This window comes from Natator depressus, chromosome 14 (assembly GCF_965152275.1).
Source record: "Natator depressus isolate rNatDep1 chromosome 14, rNatDep2.hap1, whole genome shotgun sequence".
NCBI lineage: Eukaryota > Metazoa > Chordata > Testudines > Cheloniidae > Natator > Natator depressus.
In genome coordinates, this window is record NC_134247.1 from 23072395 (window position 1) to 23091654 (window position 19260).

The 19260-nt window shown below is 48.6% G+C and overlaps 1 protein-coding gene across 1 annotated transcript in view; it reads left to right on the top strand.

Moving 5' to 3' along the window:
- The window catches only part of PIK3R6 (phosphoinositide-3-kinase regulatory subunit 6), a 62348-nt gene extending 45678 nt beyond the window's left edge, over window positions 1-16670 (top strand). The window contains exons 11-20 of the mRNA XM_074970794.1: window positions 26-482; window positions 1678-1777; window positions 3843-3965; window positions 4758-4868; window positions 6301-6391; window positions 7320-7390; window positions 8796-8886; window positions 9612-9682; window positions 11776-11888; window positions 13585-16670. Coding sequence (XP_074826895.1) covers window positions 26-482; window positions 1678-1777; window positions 3843-3965; window positions 4758-4868; window positions 6301-6391; window positions 7320-7390; window positions 8796-8886; window positions 9612-9682; window positions 11776-11888; window positions 13585-13741 — 1385 coding nt within the window. The 3' untranslated portion in view covers window positions 13742-16670. The remainder of the gene's footprint in view (window positions 1-25; window positions 483-1677; window positions 1778-3842; window positions 3966-4757; window positions 4869-6300; window positions 6392-7319; window positions 7391-8795; window positions 8887-9611; window positions 9683-11775; window positions 11889-13584) is intronic.
- Window positions 16671-19260: the final 2590 nt, after the last annotated feature.

Below are 19260 nucleotides of genomic sequence, written 5' to 3' on the forward strand. Positions count from 1 at the left end.
TTACGGGCTTTCCTCCCCTGCGCAGGGAAGGAGCTGGTGCTGTTCGTCCGCCCGCTGTCGCAGACTTGCGAGCAGGACTGCCTGAGCCAGGAACTGGACAACTTTGAGATCCAGGACATCGTGTCTGACTGCGACTACTGCGAGCAGACCCGCTTCTCCGTGCTCTCCACCGATAGTGGCATTGAACGGGACCTGCCTACGGCAAGCGAGGAGCTGCTGCCGCCCGGTGGCACTGACGTGGAGCATGCCAGGCTCCAGAGGAAGGGCGGCATTAAGAAAAAGGCATGCCTTTTGGAGAGCATGGCCTTGCTGCAGAACAGCTGCAATGGCCCAGGGGCAAAGCAATCTGGGAAGCTGCACAGGAAGTCTGACAGCAACTTGGTGCCCATGCCTCACTTCCACAGACTGTACACTGCCCGGATTGTGGTTCTGGGGGATGACAGGGTTTTGGGGCGACTGGCCCAAGCCTATTACTCACTGAGGTAAGGCTACAGCCTCCTCTGAGGGGAGGCGTTTCTATTCAGGGTGCAGTGATGGCTAATACTGGGGAGGATTGTCTGGCACAGGCTCTGCAACAGGCTGCTTCCACCTCACGCCACCACCTGTCGTGCTGTGGGGTTAACAGGGGAAAGGAAAGAGGGAGCCCAGAATGGAAGGGGGCGGGGGTTGGGCTGGTATGAGAGCTTCATGGAAGTCGCCTCTCCCGCTAGGTAACACCGAAGGCTCAGGTCTCAGAGGCACCAGATCTGTGGTGGGCTGCAGCCTGGAAGGTGAAGGATGATCCGGGAGCAGCAGGAAGGGATGTGGTGGGATTCTAGTGTTAAAGTATCACACGCCCCTGGGAGCCAGGATTGAACCTCTGGCGTTAAAAGCAGGCGCCACAGCTGCCTGAGGTGACAGGCTCAGTGCTGTTAGCTCAAAGGCTGAAGCAAAAATGTAAATGGGGCTGATCAAACATTTCCATGTGAAAACTTTTTTTCGATGGAAAATTGGATTTTTGAGGCAGCAACAACTGAAAAGTTTTCACTCCTGGCGTTTTCTTTTTTTTTTTTTATGAAAAGTTGAAATTTTCCACTGGGGACAAATGAAATATTTTCCAGCTCACAGACCTCTCTGTGACACCCCCCCCCCGCCCCTTTACACACACACTAGAGAAGGCCAAAGCGCTGCATGGTGAGCGTGGATTTACATTAACATGTGGTAAGGCCCAACATGCCAGCCGTCGATGAGCCTAAAGAACAGAGCTGGTGGGAAGAGCGGGAGGAAGGATAGTACCATGGTTAGGGCACTTGCCTGGGACTCATGACCCTGGTCCCCTCCTCCTCCCCGGAGACATCCTAAGGGACCTTGGGCGGTACCCCATTTCCAGGTCTATTTTTTTGATGACTGCACTGCCCTGCCTCACAGGGCTGCTGTAAGGGTAAATAAAGATTGTGACCTGCTCAGACACTATGGTAATGCAGCCCAGATACATAGGAAAGGAGTGTGAAGAGCACAGAGCCCTGAGGGGATTAGTGGTGGAAATTGTTCCCACACTGAGGGAGCAATGCTGTTGAACTTCGGGGCCCTACCAGGATGCAGCTGTGGGCTCTCATTTCGCAGAAGCAGTCGGCTGTGGTTGGCTTATAGCAAACATTGTAACTTTAAAAACAAATGTATTTTGGTTTTTATTTCAAGGAAACGAGAGACCAGACGTGTTTTCCTGACGCCGAGGCTGAACCTGCAGTTCTATTACATCCCTGTTGTGGAGGGGCAGCCAGACACCTGGCCCACTCAGGTGAGCGATCACGTAGGGGGGCCTGTACCCTCTCTCACCTTACAGCCTTGCAGAGGGGTTACCAGGGCTTGGATTGAACTGGTTGGAATGTTTTTCTGGGGGCCCACCAGGTTTCTGTAGGATTTAAGACTTTGTGTCTAGCCCTTATGGCTCTGAAAAAACCTATCAAATGGGACCCAGTGCAGGGCTGTCTGGCTGAGTCCGCAGACAACCTGAAACCATAGCTCTGAGCAAGGTATCAATGGTTCAGTTTGTCCAAATGGGGTGTTGACTATGAAACCTAGTGATGATATTTAAGATCTCAACATGACTTATTTTATTGCTGGTCATTTTAACAGATGCATCCAGCTACTCTGGGACTGTAGAAGGAGCTTAGGATCATGCATAGGGCCTTTGCAGAGAAACATTTTTTGTTTTGGCTGATCCGTGCTTCCAATCAAACACTACGGCAGTGAAAATGAGTCTATTTTCCTTCTGAGTCTGTGCCTGTACTAGGGGGATATGTGGCATCAGAGACATGGGACCTGTTTCTTGCTCTGCCACTGACATGTTGCGTGGCCATGGGCAAATCACCTTGCTTCACTGTGCCTCAGTTTCCCCATCTGTAAAATGGTGGTAGTATTATTATGTGTAGCACCTAGGAGCTCCAGTCATGGATCAGGACCTCAGTGCATCAGGTGCTGTACAAATACAGAACACACAGATGGTCTCTATCCAAAGACCTGTCAGTCTAATGAGCTCCATGTTTGTGAAGTGCTTTGAGTTCTTTGGATGAAAATTGCTATAAGTGAACAGCATTATTTACTGAAGGCCAGATCCTGCAACGAGTTCCACGCACTGGACCCCTGTGTCCCCACAGACTCCATTGACATCAGTATGGCCACACGGAGACTCAAGGGTCTTTCGGCATGGAGTTCAGGGCAGGATCAAGGTCTAAATGAGGTTAGAAGCTGGGACAGCCAGAAACAGGGAGGATACCGTTTGGATCAGCGCAAGGCTGAGATGCTATCATGGTCCCTATTAGAAACCAATGAACATTTACAGCTCCTGGCAGTCTAAATGTGCCCCAGAAATGGCAGTATATCCTGACAGCATGTGCAGGTATTATTAGTTAACTTAATTCATCAACTGTCTTTATTCTGGAGCACCCAGAGCTGCAGAAAATGTTCTAGCTGCTCCACACCAGCAAGCAAAGACCCAGACCCTGCCCCCAAAAGCTGACCACCAAAACTTGACACGACTCCATGAGGATCATAAACCGACCAGTGAGAGTGCACAGTGGAGAGGGGGTAAGATTGGGAGGTTACTGAGGGTCTGTCTACACTGCGTTTGGAAGGTGTGACTGCAGCATATGTAGACGTACCTGGAGCTGGCTTTGATCTGGCTAGTTCAAAGCTAGCTCTGGTAACAATAACAGTGAAGCTGCGGCAGTATGCGCAGCAGCCGCTCAGATACGTCCTCAGGGTCCTGTGTGGGCAGGGTTAGCCCAACAAGCTGTCCGTGTTGGCACGGCTTCACCGCTGTAGTTACCTGATCTAGCTTTGATCTAGCTAGACTTGAGCTAGGTTTGATCCAGCCAGATCAAAGCTTGCTTGGGAACGTCTACACATGCTGCAATCACACTTCCCAATTGCAGTGCGTAGACATACCCTCCGTCAGGTGTGAACCACACTTGCATTGTATTACCCACTCTGGTACAGCTAAAAATAGCAGTTTAGATGCGGTGGCATGGGCTTCCACGCGGGCTCTACAAGCATACAGAGGACACAGGGTATGTCCTAGCGTTGCTGAAGCCACTATATCTACACTGCTATTTTTTTAGCCATGCTAGGACAGGCAGAGCTAGCATGCGTGTCCATCCGAGCTGCTGTCATACCTCAGATTGCAGACTAGACATACCCACCGAGGGAGAAGTTTGGGTTAATAGCAAGATTGCATCCCAGTCAAAGCAGTCATTTGCTTAGCTTCTGGTGTCTTTAACCCTTTCCTTGAGGGATATTATTCCGTGCATAACAAGCAGGTGCAAGAGCTGACTGTCCTGTGCTGTGTGTTTCTCCTCCTCCAGGATCATACTACGCCTGGCCAGATGGAGCTCTGCGAGCTGGCTGTGTATCTGGGCAAAGCTGACCCTTGGTATGAGAGCAACATCAACACACTGTGTCACATGATCCCCAAGCTGGCCACCATGGTACGAGGGGGAACCCTTCCTTTTGTGCACTGCTCGTGCCGGGTGCCTCAGAAACCACAATGGGGCCTCTGAATGAACTTCTCAGAGGCTAAAAGTGCCCACCTCATGTTTCTCGCTGAGTTCTGTACTTTCTCAGTCATGTGGAAAATACAGAGTGGCAGCGTCACACATTTTGGGGTGCACAGTTGTGCTTGTGTGGTCTGCAGGGCTGTGATTTCCCAATATTTAATGATTTGTTCAGGTTTTTGATCATTTTTATTCCTGTAACAATATTCCAAGAGCAGTCGTGCGGGATGGCTGAATTGGTGGTGGGGAGGGGGTGGTAATGGGCTCACATTGCCCCCACCCAGTGAGTAGACTCCATGCTCTGAAGCAGATGGGATGGAAGGATGAAGAGCTGTATCCGTACTGGGGCACTTCAGTGCAGCAGATTGTCTTTGGTCAAGGCTCAGTGTTCCAAACTTAGTAACTGGGGTGGGGGAAGTGAAATAGCAAAATGAGGTGTTTGCTGAAAAGCCTGTCTGTGAAGGGGATTTGCAGCTCTCATTGCCTGGCTTTTTCAAAACATTGTCAGATCTGCTTTAAACAGGGGCGGTTGGGTGGGATGGCAAAGGGTAGAGACTCTCCTCCCCTGTGGTCTTGCTCTGACTGATCTCCATGTAGAAATGGAACACTCTCAGTGTGTGCGGTGGGGGAGTGCCTCATTGTGGTAATTTACCAAGAGGGATAAAGATCTGAGTGATGATTTCAGAGAAGTGACTGCAGGTGATGCAAACTGTGCTTTCCACACAGCCCTCCTCCCTGAGCACGTACCCCAGGTCTGACCCATTCATTATTGATGTGATCGCTTACTACGTGCGCCTGGGCATCCAGCCAGTCTATTTCCAGGTCTATGCTGTTAAGGTCAGTGCCTTGTCTGTCATCCTTTAACATAACACACCAGCAACAGCCCCAAACCACACCCTAGTTCACATCCCCGATGTGGAGGAGGGCTTGCTGGCCCAGCTGTGCAAAGCTCCCAGGTTTTCATGCAAATATCAGCTTTAATCTACATGGTCTCCAGCCCCCAGTGTTCCCTCTGAGCTCCTGGTTCTAGTGATCCTCCAAATCTCATAGGGAAGCTGAGATGGAGCCATTGGGCTCCCTCTGGGTCACCTCAGGGCCATGCAGAAGAGCTAATTTCATGTGATTTTTGGCACTGAACCATAAATCGGTCCCAGGTTCCTGTTTAACTGGACCCAGGTTTGCTCATGAGGTGCGCAAGTTCCCTTTGTTCAGATTCTGTGCTTAGATTCTGTGATGAAATATGGAATCAGGTGACTCATGGGAGGTTTTGCGAGACTCTACCTCATTGCTGCAGGGTATCTGGATTTCCTGAAACCTTTCATGTATTTCCTGCCATCTTCTCTGAAACAGAATCAATGTCAGACCTGACATTCAACATGAGACAAAAACAATTACCAAAGGACTTTAATGAGACCACCTGGTTAGATCATTAGCAGGAACTGATCCAGGGCCTCTAGCTCCAAATACTTGAGCTGCCTTTTCCACTTTGCTTCAAGGACTAGATTCATCAGCTGGGAACAGAACCAGATATCTTGCTATCTTCTGCGGGTCAGCCGCAGAGGGGAGCCAGTAACTCATCTTGTCAGTGCCTCACAGGACTTTATCTCCTTCCTATCACTCTGGCATTGTTCCAGCCCCCACCTCACTTGATCCTCGTGTCATATGGTTGGTGATCTTGTTATTTTTAAATTATTTTTATTTCCCAGTTTTTCTCCTCCGTGTTGCAGACTCATGGCCAGGTGACTCTCTGGGCATTTCTGTCAGCACTCAGGTGCCACAAACAGGAATTTACATGCCTCAGAGCTAATCAGCATACTGGTACAGGGACTGAGGGTCTTGCGTGGGAGCCCTCACTTCAGTCAAGATGACACCTGATGGTGAGGTGTACAGTGCCCCAGGAGAAATCCCCCTTGTTTACATTACTGGCCAATTCCATGTTCTCGTTCTGGAAGTTCTCGAGCTCCCTGATACTGTGTGTAGATTCTGTGATGAAATATGGAACCAGGCAACTTTAGGGAGGTTTTCCCAGACTCTTTGCAGGACTGTCCTTTCTTCCAGAGCTTAGCTGTCCTCTGTGACGAAGGAGATGTGCATGAAATCACTTTTATTCCTGGCGTGTACCTTGCCTCTGGTTGCTTGTTCCACGTATGAAGTTACAGCCCCTTTGTGATATCACAACTGGTTGCTGCAGAGATGACTGTGATGTCACAGAGGGTCACTATGTGGGGACCAATCAGGAGCTGTTCCCAGAGGTCTTTTCCTCTTTCAGATTCTCTTCAGCAATGCGGCTCAGGAGCCAGCAGAGGACGTGTTCCTCACCGAGCTGAGTGCCAAGGTGCAAGATTGCAAAGCCCCCAAAGGTGCGTAGTGGGTTTCAGCATCTCCTCTGCCACCAGGAATTCCCCTTCATCCCTGCTTGCCTCTCTCTTTAGTAAGCAGTCACACTCACCTTCATCGCCCCTGGGTCCTTCCACACACAGTAACTGAAGCCACAAGGCCCCGGAGTGAGGCAATAATCTAATGGCTGATGAGGATTTCAGCTCGTGCATGTGTCTCTGTATGATTCACAAGCTGGAAATCATTAGCCATCATGTCAGTGCACCTGTGGAAAGACTGGCTTTTCAAGTCTGAAATCAGGGCTGCGCAGAATACCCATTCATAGGCACTTGCCCTGCAGGCTTAGAAAATGCACCATAGTGATGCTGTGATGTGGTATAGCACCTCCCAGGTGCATCTCAGAGTCAAGTACTTGGATGCATGTGGATACAACTCCCCTGGCAGGATACAGCCTGAAGAGTGATTCCTCAGATAACGCGTTCCCATTCTATATAGGGCTTTATAGATTGTGGCTAATGCCTTGAATTGCTCTTGGAAGCACATGGATAGCTAGTGCAAAGCTTCATGCATGGGCATTATATGTTTGTAGTGCTCCATCCCAGTAGCTGAAACTTCCAGGTGCTTCCATGAAAGTATTTCCAAGCAAGGTCGGAATTTGAAAAATGTAGAATTTTTTTGGGGGGGGAGGGGGGGAGGGGAAAATTTGAAAAAAAACATTTGCAGGACATTCTGCCTCCAAATATTGTTGGTAGGTTGGGGACACATGGTAAAAGAACAGGCAAGGAAACCTCCTGGCTCCTAATGCTGCCGTTAGAACTAACCTACAGCAATATAGCCCAATCCTGCTCCCATGGGAGTCAATGGGTGCCTTTGCATTGCAGCTGAATGTATACCCTGAATGAGCAGTGTTGCCATTCGGACCCTCACTTCCCATTGATTTCCCTCTTCCAGACCAAATGCCAACAAAGAAGAAAACAACGCTGGAAGTCCCTGGGGCAGATCTCACAGTAACATATAGCAAGGTAAGAGGCGACTCTTTGTCCCATGGCCTCACTGCTCGCAGGACTCCTTTTGGTGGATCTGGGAGCTCTCTGCATGCAGGGCTCTGGGGCAGATCGCTGCAGCAAGGGAAAACTGCCTTTGCTTTTGCCCCTGCGAACGTGGCTGTGCTCCTTTCAGCACATGCATTGCTTGCAGGCTGAATGTGCCAGGGTATCATCTTACCTGAAAAGAGATGTCAGCTCCTGGATCAACCTTTGTAATAATGAGCCAGCTGTTGCTGCGACATCTGGTCCCCCCTGTCCTGGAAATCTTGATTAGGAAGCGCAAGACCCCTTACTGGTTAACTGTAAAGTCTAGCCTGTGTGATTATGATTTCTAATGGGCCCTCTTTTCTCCTCCTATTGCACATCTACAGAGGAGGGGCACTTTTCAATGAACACCTTGATCATCTATTGTAGTTGTCGTTTCCCTTTGTTCTGAGTCCCTGAGCATTGCCTGTGTCCAGCTAATGTGTTTGTAAAGGGGTTCAGCCCCATTTACACTAGCCCTTAAGCAGTGTTTAAAATCACATTAGCGAACACTTTTTTCAGAACACACATCTTTTTCCTAGTCTAGACAAAGCCTATAGGCCCAGTTCTGCCACCCTTATTTAGACTGCGTAGTGCTTTACTCAGCGACCAGTCTCACTGAAATCAGTGATTCTACTCCCTGAGTAAGACACATGTGCAAGCGCTGGAATACATTGCCCAGGGAGGTTGTAGAATCTCTGTTACTGGAGATTTTTAAGAGCAGGTTGGACAAACACCTGTCAGGGCTGGTCTAGATAATACTTAGTCCTGCCTTGAGTGCAGGGGACGGGACTAGAAGATGACCTCTCGAGGTCCCTTCATGTCCTACGATTCTATGATTCCCTGTTCTGCCTGAGCAGCTTAGACTCTGTTGTTGTTTTTTTAACATGGCCCTTTATATTTATCATTGTCCCCACCTTTTTTCCTCTCAGTTTAGATGGGTTTTCCCCACTCCTAATCTTATGCTCTTTCTGTCATTAAGAGGGGCTGGCAGGGTGTCTTTCTGGGTTTAAGCAGGGGCTGGGTGACCGCGTCTTGCCTCGTTTCGAACCCACTCAAATATTGTGGGTTTGAAAGCTCAACTGGAACATGAATGCTATCAGGTTTGCTTAGGAGAGGCTGTGAGAAAAGCCACAGAGGGAGGAAATCCAGTGGGGTGAAAAGTGGAGCAGAGTGAAAAACAGAGGAAGAATGTGAAAGTAGGAGCAGAGAGGGAGGGGGCGGGGAGAGAAATCAAATGAAAAAACAAATTTAGCCTGTCCCAATGTGCTCTGGATCAGGCACTCAGTTGGTTTCATGCAGGCCTAACATGTTAATCACCATGAATGTAACTGAGTGAAACGAGCCTTTTGTGCAGGTTTTGGTGAGCGATCGGAAGAAGGAGGTAGATGTCCTGCTGCGATCTACTGGCCTGGTGGTGAAAGCCATTCCCTCCAGTGAAACAGAAGGTGAGGATTCTCCAGGTGGGGCACTGTTTGCTGAGCTGCCAACTCTTCAGCGTTTTGGGGATTCCTGAGCAGGACCTTGGAAAAGCCAAAGAAGAGGCTGGCTCCCAGAGAATCCATCCCAGCATGCTCAGTGGGTGCTTTGGCTGGGCTTGGGGAGCTGAGTCCCCGCTGCGTGCAGACCCATGTGCTGCAGACATGATCACTACAGCTCATGGTCACGTATCTGGCTGTTGAGTCTCATGCCCCACTTTTAAGGAGCTCCCAGTAACTGAGGCTGCAGCACTGGACTCAGTTATGCTTCTTTGTGCCATTATATCCCACCTCTTCTGCATTTGCCTGACCGGGGATGAAGGGAGGAAGCAATGCCTTTGGGGGATAGACCTTCAGCTGGTGTAGACTGTCATAGCTCCTCCTTTGCATCTGCCCCATGAGCCCCAGTGGAGATACCCTCTTGGGGTGACAGAGGACGGAGTCACTGCAAAGGCCGCGCTCTCAGCCTTATGTAGTGCAAGGGAATAGGACGGGAGTAGCTTGGGTCGCTCTCCGGAGCCCCCTCGGGCTGATGCGAGGAGCTGGACCCAGGCACTCCAGGCAGACAGACACTCCTTCTAAGAGAGTACCTTTGGGGATGATGGGGGGCACACCAACAAGGGTTAGCAGTGGAGGGTCCCAGAAGACCTGTGCTCTAGTCTCAGTCTCAGTCTAACGCCCCGATTCTGTTGCAGATCTGGTGTGCTTGGATGTAAATATTGCTGAAGTCGTCAAAACCTCCAACCTGTCTGGAAGATCGTTTTCTGTAAGTAGCCGTGGCCGCTTGGCAGGAGCGGTGGAAGCACCCTAAAAGTGTGGGGGGTCACAGGCACCTGAACCATGGCCCCGCCCCCATGCTGTCCCTTCCCCCTGAGGCCCCACCCCTTCTCCCCAAGGCCATGCCCTCCGCTCACTCCTCTCTGCCCCTTCCTCTCCCCCCCCCCGTCACTCGCCCTTATGGCCTGTAAAAAGTGTGGGGACCCCCGGCACCCCTGTCCCTTGGAGGTGGTGATTCAGAATCACAAGCTGAGCAATGTTGGGCCAGGTCAGTGCTTGAATGAGAGCTCTCCCAGGAAATCCCAGACTGCTGCAGAGTGGGAGGAAGGAGGGCCAGCCAACCTGGTTATACAGACATGGTGTAAGGGTCCTGTCCACACTGCAGAATAAGGGTGTTCAAAAAGGAAGACAGCACCCCAAACTCCCAATCTTCTCAGGGATGGGTCCACCTGGGATGCAGAGCAGGGCTTAGAGTGCCTGACCCCACAGATGCTACTGAAGCTACTGCTTACTACCACGAACAGCCTATTATTGGCCAGGAAGCTACTCACTATAGGAATAGTGCGCTCAGCAGGGTTTGCAGGATCTGGCCCATTGCTCAGGATCCTTTGGAATGAATGAATGACGTAGCTGGAGAAATGTAATTAGAAGCATGATTATTAGAGATTTTACTTATTGCCACTGCAAAGACTGAAGAAGGAAATCCCCCATTGCTCTGCAAAAGTGGGAGGAGATTTTGCACACAGCTGGTCAGAAAGTGGTTTCAGTTTGTTTTCTCCCCTGGCAAATTTCAGCTTTTTGCTGGAAACCCAAGCAGTTCTGTCACTGTCCCTCAATACTGCCTGGACGGAACACCGCGCATCAGCATTTCTCCTCTGCAAGACTGCCCTTGGAGCAGCGTGCCTTGGTGTGTAGTAGATATTATGATCCAGAGGACAAACAGCCACTAGATACAGGGTTTGATCCTCGTTTACAGGCCCCTTTGCCCTGCAAGAATGGTGCAAAGAGGGTTTAGTATAACTGAAGGTATGAGGGCAGCTTGTGGGGGCTCGCCGGTGCTAGCTCTAATCTAGCAGTGCAGCTGCGGCAGCACAGACCCTGTTGTGAGCTAGGGACGCGGGCTTGTACAGCTAGCTAGCTTAAAGCTAGTTTGGGTGTGCCTACGTGAGTGGCAATCACACCCCCAGTTGCAGTGTAGACATATCCTGAGAATCAGGTCCTTTAGGGCCAAATGGACCAAAGGCCTGTTTCTTTATCACCTATTCCCATGTATTTCAGGCAGCCCGGGTGAGATTCAGTGACTCACAGCCCAAGGGAAGGGTGGCTATAAGCCACCTTTGTGCCCTCCCAAACCTGGGCTGCTCTGGGGCCTTCAGTGTACCTTAAACAGCCCTAGGGGCCTGTCAAAGTTATGGCAGCCTCCCCCATCTCCACTGAGTCACAGTGTTGCCTAGAATCGCTGCAGCACTGAGCGCTGTAGCCCTGCCCCTGACTCACCCTTCCTGCCCCTGCCCCACCTCCAGCGTGACCACAGGCTACACCAGGGCTTGCAAAGGGGTCCTCAGAAAGCAGCTTTGCAGTGCCTGTGTCAGGGGAAACCTTCCCACACTGGTATAAAGGTCTAGAGTTGGGGGTGGGAGATCTCACCCCAAGACTCTAACACTAGCAATCCCGTGTAAGACTGCTTGAGCACCAGGCCTCCCCAGTTACTGTGGAGACTCTGGCCAGTGATTCTGGAAGCCTATTTTGGGGGGGCCTGATTTTCAGAATTGTTGAGCCTCTGCATCTCTCACTGACTTCAACTGGGGCTGTGGGTGTTCAACACCTTTGAAAACTAGGCCCCTTTAAGGAGCCTCAAGTTAGGCACCCAAATCACTGGCTGCTTTTGAAAATATTGGCCAGTTTGTGTCGGGGGAAATAAAAGGAAGGAGCCAGTTCCCTCTTTATTCCAGCAGTCATGTCTTGTGGTCCAAGGTTCAAAAATAGATGTGCGTATGCACATACATTCACCATCTGTCTTGGTGCAGCCTTGAGAAGGTAAGTGAAAAATTCAGAAGGGCTTTTTCTTCCCTGTTGTTCCAGTCAGCAACAAACAAGATCAGAACACGCAATATCAAAATCCAGTGCATGGAACAAAGGACCTTCAACCTATGCCTGGACAAGGACTTCAGAAGGACCTACACGAACGTGGTCAGGTAAGGCCACTTTGCTGCAAGGCTTTTAACAAGCAACAAGCTATTGATTTAAAGTTAGACGCCCCCGGAGACACAACATGTCTTTTCACGAGGGTCATCAGGACTACAGAGGAGGTGATGTTGGCTAGTGCCCAGGCCTGGAAGTCAGGAGCTATGGGTTCTAGTCCTGACTCTGCTGCTAACTTGATGAGAGGTCTTGGGTGAGTCACATGGCCTCCCTGTGCCTGCTATCGCCAGGGTAAAACCAGTGATATTGACCTTCCTTTGTAAAGTGTTTTGAGATCTTTGCCTGGAAAACACTATGTCAGTGCAAACTATTTTATCATATATAGTATATGTTAAAAGAGAATGGCTCAAGCAGAGGGCTGGGGGCCAGGAGATCTGGCTCATTTCCCAACACTGCCACAAACTTCCTCAATATCTCTGTATTCCCACCTTCCCATTTGTAAGGTGCAGATTATACTCTTCTACCTCCCATAGGGGGGTTCTGAAGCCTAACTCATTACTGCTTGTAAGAGACAAGGTGAGTGAGCAAATATATTTTATTGGACCAGCTTCTGTTCGTGAAAGACACAAGCTTTCAAGCTCCACAGAGCTCTTCTTTAAGATTCATGGATAGAAAGCATTATCCAAGTGCGTGTTTGCACATGATGCACTGGATATGGATACAGTAATCTTCATTTCTTGCTTGAAACCGTCGTAAAATGTTGTTTACTGTTAAAGAGCTGCTTGAGTTCTACCCCAGCAGTGGCAGCATTTCCGTGGTGGTGGAAATGATTCTTCTCTACAGCTTGTGGAGTGATTTTGGATCCTTCAGGATAAAAGGCACTGTAGAAATCTGAAGGTGGGAGTGGGTAGTCTGTGTGAGCAGCTTTGATACTATAGCAGCAAAAAATGAGGTTTTTTTCAAGAATTTGTGCAGGCTGGCTTTGTATTTTAAAAACCACAATTTCATAATTTTGCCCAAGTAGCATCCACAACAAAAATGTATCATGTACCAATTCACATGCAGCCACCACAGTCATCTGCAGGGGTTTGAACCCAGGACTCTAAGCACAAAAACGCAAGCGACCACTCGAGTAGAGTTGGTTGAAAAATGTCAACAGTCAAAATTATTTGATGAAGAAAAGGAAGATTCTTTTTTGTGGATGAAAATATGTCCCTTTTTTAAACTGGCTCAACAATTGAGTTGAAGGAAAAGCCCTTTGTGTGACAAAAGTTGGCTGTACAGTCACAAACCAGCCACTTAGAGGAGGTGGGATCATACACTAGACCAGAGCATTACACATGCTCACATAACTGTGCACATAAATGCATATGCAGCTCTGATAGCTGGGTGTGCAAACTGGTATTAGTGCATGGATTTCAAATGCCTTCAAAGTTCGGGGGAGTTTGAAGGTGGTGTTTTGATTCAGGCCCATCGTAGTACATACACTGGGCATTCCCCCGAATCAAACTAAGGCTAGCCTAAGGCACTGTGTAAATCAAATAATAACAATAATATGAATTAGATAATCTTTCTAGCAAAAACCAGTTCAAGATTACAAACAGATTATACATCTTAGTTCCATGGATGTAAATCCAAAGCAACAGCCAAAGCCAATGGAGTTACTCTGGATATACACTGGTGTAACTGAGAGCAGCATTTGGCCCATGATTCAGCATGTTTAGTGAAAGTATCTTTCTTCTCTTGCAGTGTGGAAGTTTCTCCTTGCCTGGAACCCAGCTATTGCTTGCAAAAGACCAGGACAATGAAATTCAGCCTGCATGAACCGGAGGGTGTGGGACTGGCCAAATACATGCCCAAATCTTTGCTGTTGCCCATCAACACCTTTGCAGGCATCATCCAGTGAAGAAGATAAGAAAAAATTGGCGTGAGAGGCATTTGTAAGAATCCCTGGTTGGGTCACAATCGAATGGGGACCAGAGAACACACTAAAAGCCCCTCCAGTGACTTCGCAACAATTTCTCTTGTAAAGCTTCAACTCTACAGGAAGTTAGGGCTCAAAGAAGAAAGTAAAAATCAGGCAAACTGTTATAATGCCGTGGCTTAGGGCTGAGCCAAGGAACAGAGCCTTGGGGAAGGTGGAAGAGCAGGGAGTTCCTGTAATGCTGGAGAGTGCGGCTGGGCTGGGGAATTGAGCACAGAGGGAGATAAGCAGGAGTCAGACTATTATTCTCCTGTGTGTGTCTGTAAAATACCTTGAGAGGGGAGGAGGGGCTTCTTCGGTAGAAGGATTGGAAACAAGCGGGCAGAGTTTGGCTTCTGCTTGCTTTAGGTGTGGCACAAGGTGCAATTATTATTATTTAATATTTTATGTTACAGTAGTGTCTGAAACCCCTAATCAGGGATCAGTGCCCCATTGTGCTGGGTGCTGCACAGATACACCTGAAGCTACGGTCTCTGTTCCAAAGCAATATATTTGAGTCACCTTGGGGACACAGGCAATTGCCTCAAAACATTCACTCAGCAAAGAAGAAGGCTTGTAAGGGCTGATTGGAATTGAGTAGAACATGTGCATCACTAGGGTCTGCCCAGCTCTCACTGAGGTCTGTGGGAAAAACTGCCATGGACTTCCATGCTAGTGACTTTGGCTAACAACGAACAAAGCTCCCATAGTAGCAGGTGCACAAGTTCCTATCTTCATTCCTGCTCATTGCCAGCTGAAGTCATTTCAGATACCAAGTGTAGATTCATTAACTTGTCAGATCTAATCCCAAACATCCAGGACAGCGCTAACAAAGCTTCCCTTAAATCCTGATAGGTGATCATTAAACCTTCCTTGCGTGAGACTGTCAGTGTCTGCTCCTAAACACTGGGTTACACAAACCCCAAATTGTTCTCTGCTTCCACACCTCATTGCCAGTGTTGATTTGTCACAGGGATGCAAGAAACAGCTACCCAAAGAACCCATCAGTGGCTACTCTGGTTTCTTGGCCTTCATGTGCTTTCTCTTTGGTTCACATGCTATAGACTGGTGAGGAGTGCCTGAGAGCCCAGAGCAGTTTACAGGTGGTAATGCATTGTAGTGTAGTGCATATTGGGCCAGGTTAATTTGCGGTTCCGTAAGGTCTCAAGTGCAGCACACGAACCCCAAGAGATTCTGCTCATAGCCAAAGCAGCCCGAACAGGGGATGGTGCTGCTTGATGAAGGTGACCGTAGGGGAGTGCTGAGTCAGTGCGTCCCAGCTGAGGGTTAAGCCAGCAAGACTCCCACAAGAGCTGCTGGTGGAACTTTAGGCTGTACGCCCCAGCAGAATCCCTACAGGACTATGGCAGGGAAAACAACATCCCCCCTTGCCCCCAGAGGTGACTCCACACTCCTGCCATGGAACAGGTGGCCAGGCTGGGATGTGATTTGTGTCTGGCCAATGGGAACTGTTCCTCTGACAATCAGGGGCTACTTAATTTAGTGCCTAAATGTGGAATCAGAATGTATCCAACCAAACTTTAGGTATCCAAGTTTGAAATGTTGGACTGCAATGTTTAGATCGGGCCCCTCTAAATAACCCTTCACAGAACTGCCTTGATTAAGGCCCAAATATTTTGATGACATTAGGATTTCTTGGACATTTAGGCCCTGTGGACATTGGGGAAGTTTGGGTTAAATTTCCCCCCATGTAGGCTTTAAAGATTGTCTCAGCCCTCCTGCAGCTCCCATCGCTGCCCTGCTCTGCGATTTTTAAGATGAAACAACCATTTACTCTCGCTCCTCACTGCAAAATTTTTATCTTTTACTTTCTAGCTAAAGTTTTACAAACTCCCAGTTAGCATATTGCATAAAACTATTACAATGAAAACAATTCCCCAGGAAGCGCTATTGAAATATACTGCCTGCTGGCAAATCACCTTTAAAACTGATGGCAGGTGAGAGGCTCCCTAGCAACAGGAGAACCTGGCAGCAAATCATTTAATTACAAAAAAAGTAAATGTGTGTGTGAGAATCTCTCACACACCATGGGGCATCCTCATTGTGAGACCCTCATGGCTTGGGTGTGTATTGAGACATTCACTGTACTGCCAAGTGACTCAAGTACTCGAGAACTGTGATTTCACGAAGAGCTATGCTCCCCAAAGTCTGTTATTCCATTTATGAAAACTGTATATTGCACTTTTTCCTCCAGAGGGAAAAAAAAGCCAAGTCCTATTGTTGTCCCATAATCACTGGGGTTACAAAAATAATCCAAAAGTTTAATCCAGGGAATTTCCTTCCCCCTACTGCACTGCACTTCCTTGTATTCGGATCTCACCAGAGCCCCTGAAGGAAATGATATTTATGTTATGCTAGGAGATTTAGCCACCTCATTCCAAGTTCAGCTAACCTCAGCCTCCTGAGTCCTAACGAGGGGATACAAGATAAACAAAGCCAGAAGCATTCAGCAACAGGGCTTTCGTGTCTTCAGCATAAACAGCATCGTCTTTAACCTCAGTTTACTCATGGTTTATTGTAATTTATTGACAAGCAACAACATAAAATTTATGTGGAAAAGAGATGGATTTTGCCCCAGAGGGAGACACATACAAGGGAGACCCCATGACTAATGATGGAAAAGGAGGTCAAGAAATGCCTGGATGAAGGCAGCACTGCTCTTCCTATGAGCTGCTATGTAGGGCAGTAATTTGAGAGGCTGACAAACAGCTCCTCACATGTCCGCCTGCCTTGGGATTTAACTATAGGTTCACTTCGCCTGGCACGCTAGACATAACCAGAGACTTGTACGATAGCTTTGAATTTGTACTGATGTATATAGGTATTAACTATGTATAGTTGTATATGATGTAGATGGATTATAAATTATTTGTATAGGTGTAATGGATTATATATATTGGAAAGTGCAATCTTTTTACCTATTTGATTAAAATGGCATTAAAAAAACCCAAATGGGTGCCAATGTGTGTGGGCACGTGCGCATGTGTGTGAAAGGGGAGATGGTCCGGGTCGAAAGAGGTTACTTATCAAAGTGGCCAAGTAAGTTTTGTTCTCCATGTCTTCCCTTTGCTGTCCCTATTGTGAGATTGTACAGCCTGCATTAGGAGATGGGATTCCATTTCCAAGCAGTTAGCAATTAGAGGAGTACACATAAGTCCCTGTGCGCCAATATGTTAGAAGCCAAGTGGAGAAGTCCCCAGCCCCCTAGTTTCTCTTTAATTCTGGGCATCTCTGTTAAATCTCCAAAGTAGAGAGCTGAGGGGGGGTTGGTATAATGGGGCGCATACCCCACACAGGCACTGAAAGGCTTAAGGGGAGCTGAAGAGGTCACTTGTGGCAGCTGGTGGCAACTATAGCATGTGTCAGGCTCAATTAAGGATGAGACCCAGTGGGAGGAACTGGGTGGCTAATTAACATAAAGGAAGGGTTTCAGGGCAGAAGGAGGAAAGAAGCCCAGGGGGAGAGGCTACTTGGCCTTGGGAGCCTCTCCTGAGAGAGAACTCTGCTAATATGCCAGCAGAGCCGTGGAGAGATCACAGGGGTGGAGCCAAGGAGTAGCCTGGATAAAAGGGCTGGTGCTGGATCTCCACGAGGAAAGTGTTTGCTTGCTACCAGAGCTGGAGAGGACTCTATAGAGCCTGGAAAGGTGCTGGGGGAAAGGGCCTGCTAGAGGCAAGCCAAGGTAGAAAGAAATCTGGGGAAGTGGCAAGGGGTCAAAGTGAGCAGACTTGTCTGATAATGGATGCTGGATAAACAAAGCTAACAGGTAACTCCTTCAAAAATGCCTAAGTGACTTAGAAGCTTAAGTGCCATTTTCAAAAGTGACTTAAGAGCCTATTGACTTTCAGTGTGACTCCCCCTTCTAAATCACTTAGGATAGATCCACAAAGAAATGTAGGCCTGGTGATGCTGAGCTTTGCCACACCTACCTTTTACGTGTCCAGAAATTCACTGGGATCCACAAAGCCTGAGTTCGGCACCTCCTCTTCCTCTGCAATGAATGGGGAGAGGAAGGTGCCTCAGAAAGGATTCACAAAAGCCAGCATGCTAGGTGGCTTCCTGCCTAAATGGGAGATGCCAAGCCAGGGGGTATGTGCTAAGTATTGCTGCTCTCATGAAGTTCAGCACCTAAATCTGGGCTGCAGGGAGGGCACCTCCCTCTGCTTGGGATTCTCAACCCTCTCTTGGGGCTAGGTGCCTAGACAGTTTTTGCAAGAAGCCGGGGGGGGGGGGCGGTGAAGGAGGAGGATAACCTAACCACTGAGCTATGGGGGGCTCCCTCAAGCTTTCCTGTTGAAGCTGTTCCACCGTGGGTAAATAATGAAAGAATGATTTGGAGAGAGAACACAAGCATGAGTGATTCTGGAGCCTAGTGGTTAGAGCACTCAACTGGGAACCCAGGATCCAGGCCCCCTGCTCCAATGAATTTCTGAAATTTATTCAGCGTGACAAAGCTTCAACAGGAGAGACTGAGGGACCTCACACCAGAATATCCCATAGCCCAGTGGCTTGGGCACTCACCTGAGAGGTGGCAGACTTCTGTTCAAATACCTTCTTCCCCCACAGGGAGGGAGAACTGGGTACTTCCCACATCCCAGGTGAGTACTCTAACCACTGGGCTAAAAGTTATGAGAGCTTCCCCTGCCCCACTTTTTTGTGTATTCTCGGCACTAGGGGGTTGATCCAGTAGGTGAGCTCTAAGAATGCTTACTGGCTAGGGCCCTGCAGGCGAGTTAAGTGGAGGAATGCCTATCTTTCCCCTGGGTTTTGCTTCGCTCTAGGATTTAGACATCCAGATGCCTGCGCATGCACAGAGGCACAAACGTAAGTGCCTAGGGATCTTTTACTGCAAAAATGGAGGTGCCAAGCAAGTTTAGGCACCTACAGATGTGGCAGCCGCTGAGTGAGTGAGTGAGTGAGTGTGTGTGTGTGTGTGTGTGTGTGTCGGGGGAGGGGGGGAATTCCAATAGGGGCTGATTCCGGGATTTCAGCACCTAAGGTGGGAGTTAGGCACCTAAGTCCTTTGGTGAATCTATGCCTTAAGTAGTTTTGAAAATATTGCTCAACATCTTTACTTGCAAATTCTGCAACATGCGGGCAGCGAAGACTACACTGCCAAAGAAGGACCAGGCTACATATGAAGACTTTCAGTTATGTCTAAGGGGTCTCTCTACAAGTGGCCTCAAATGTTCCCTTCTGCAATCTTACAGCCTTCTGTAATGTCTCGATATCTTGGAGACTGGTGCCCTGGAAATACGAAGATGTGAATGAGTGAATCCTTATCCTGCTCCCAATGCAGCACACACATACAATGGATTATAGTCCCAGCTCACCCATATATTTAATTTATTTACACACTCACAGGGCAACCAAAGAGAACATCCTGTTAGCAGCCCCCTCTCATTTAAACAGGGCTTTAGCTCAAGTGCCTCTGCTGATCT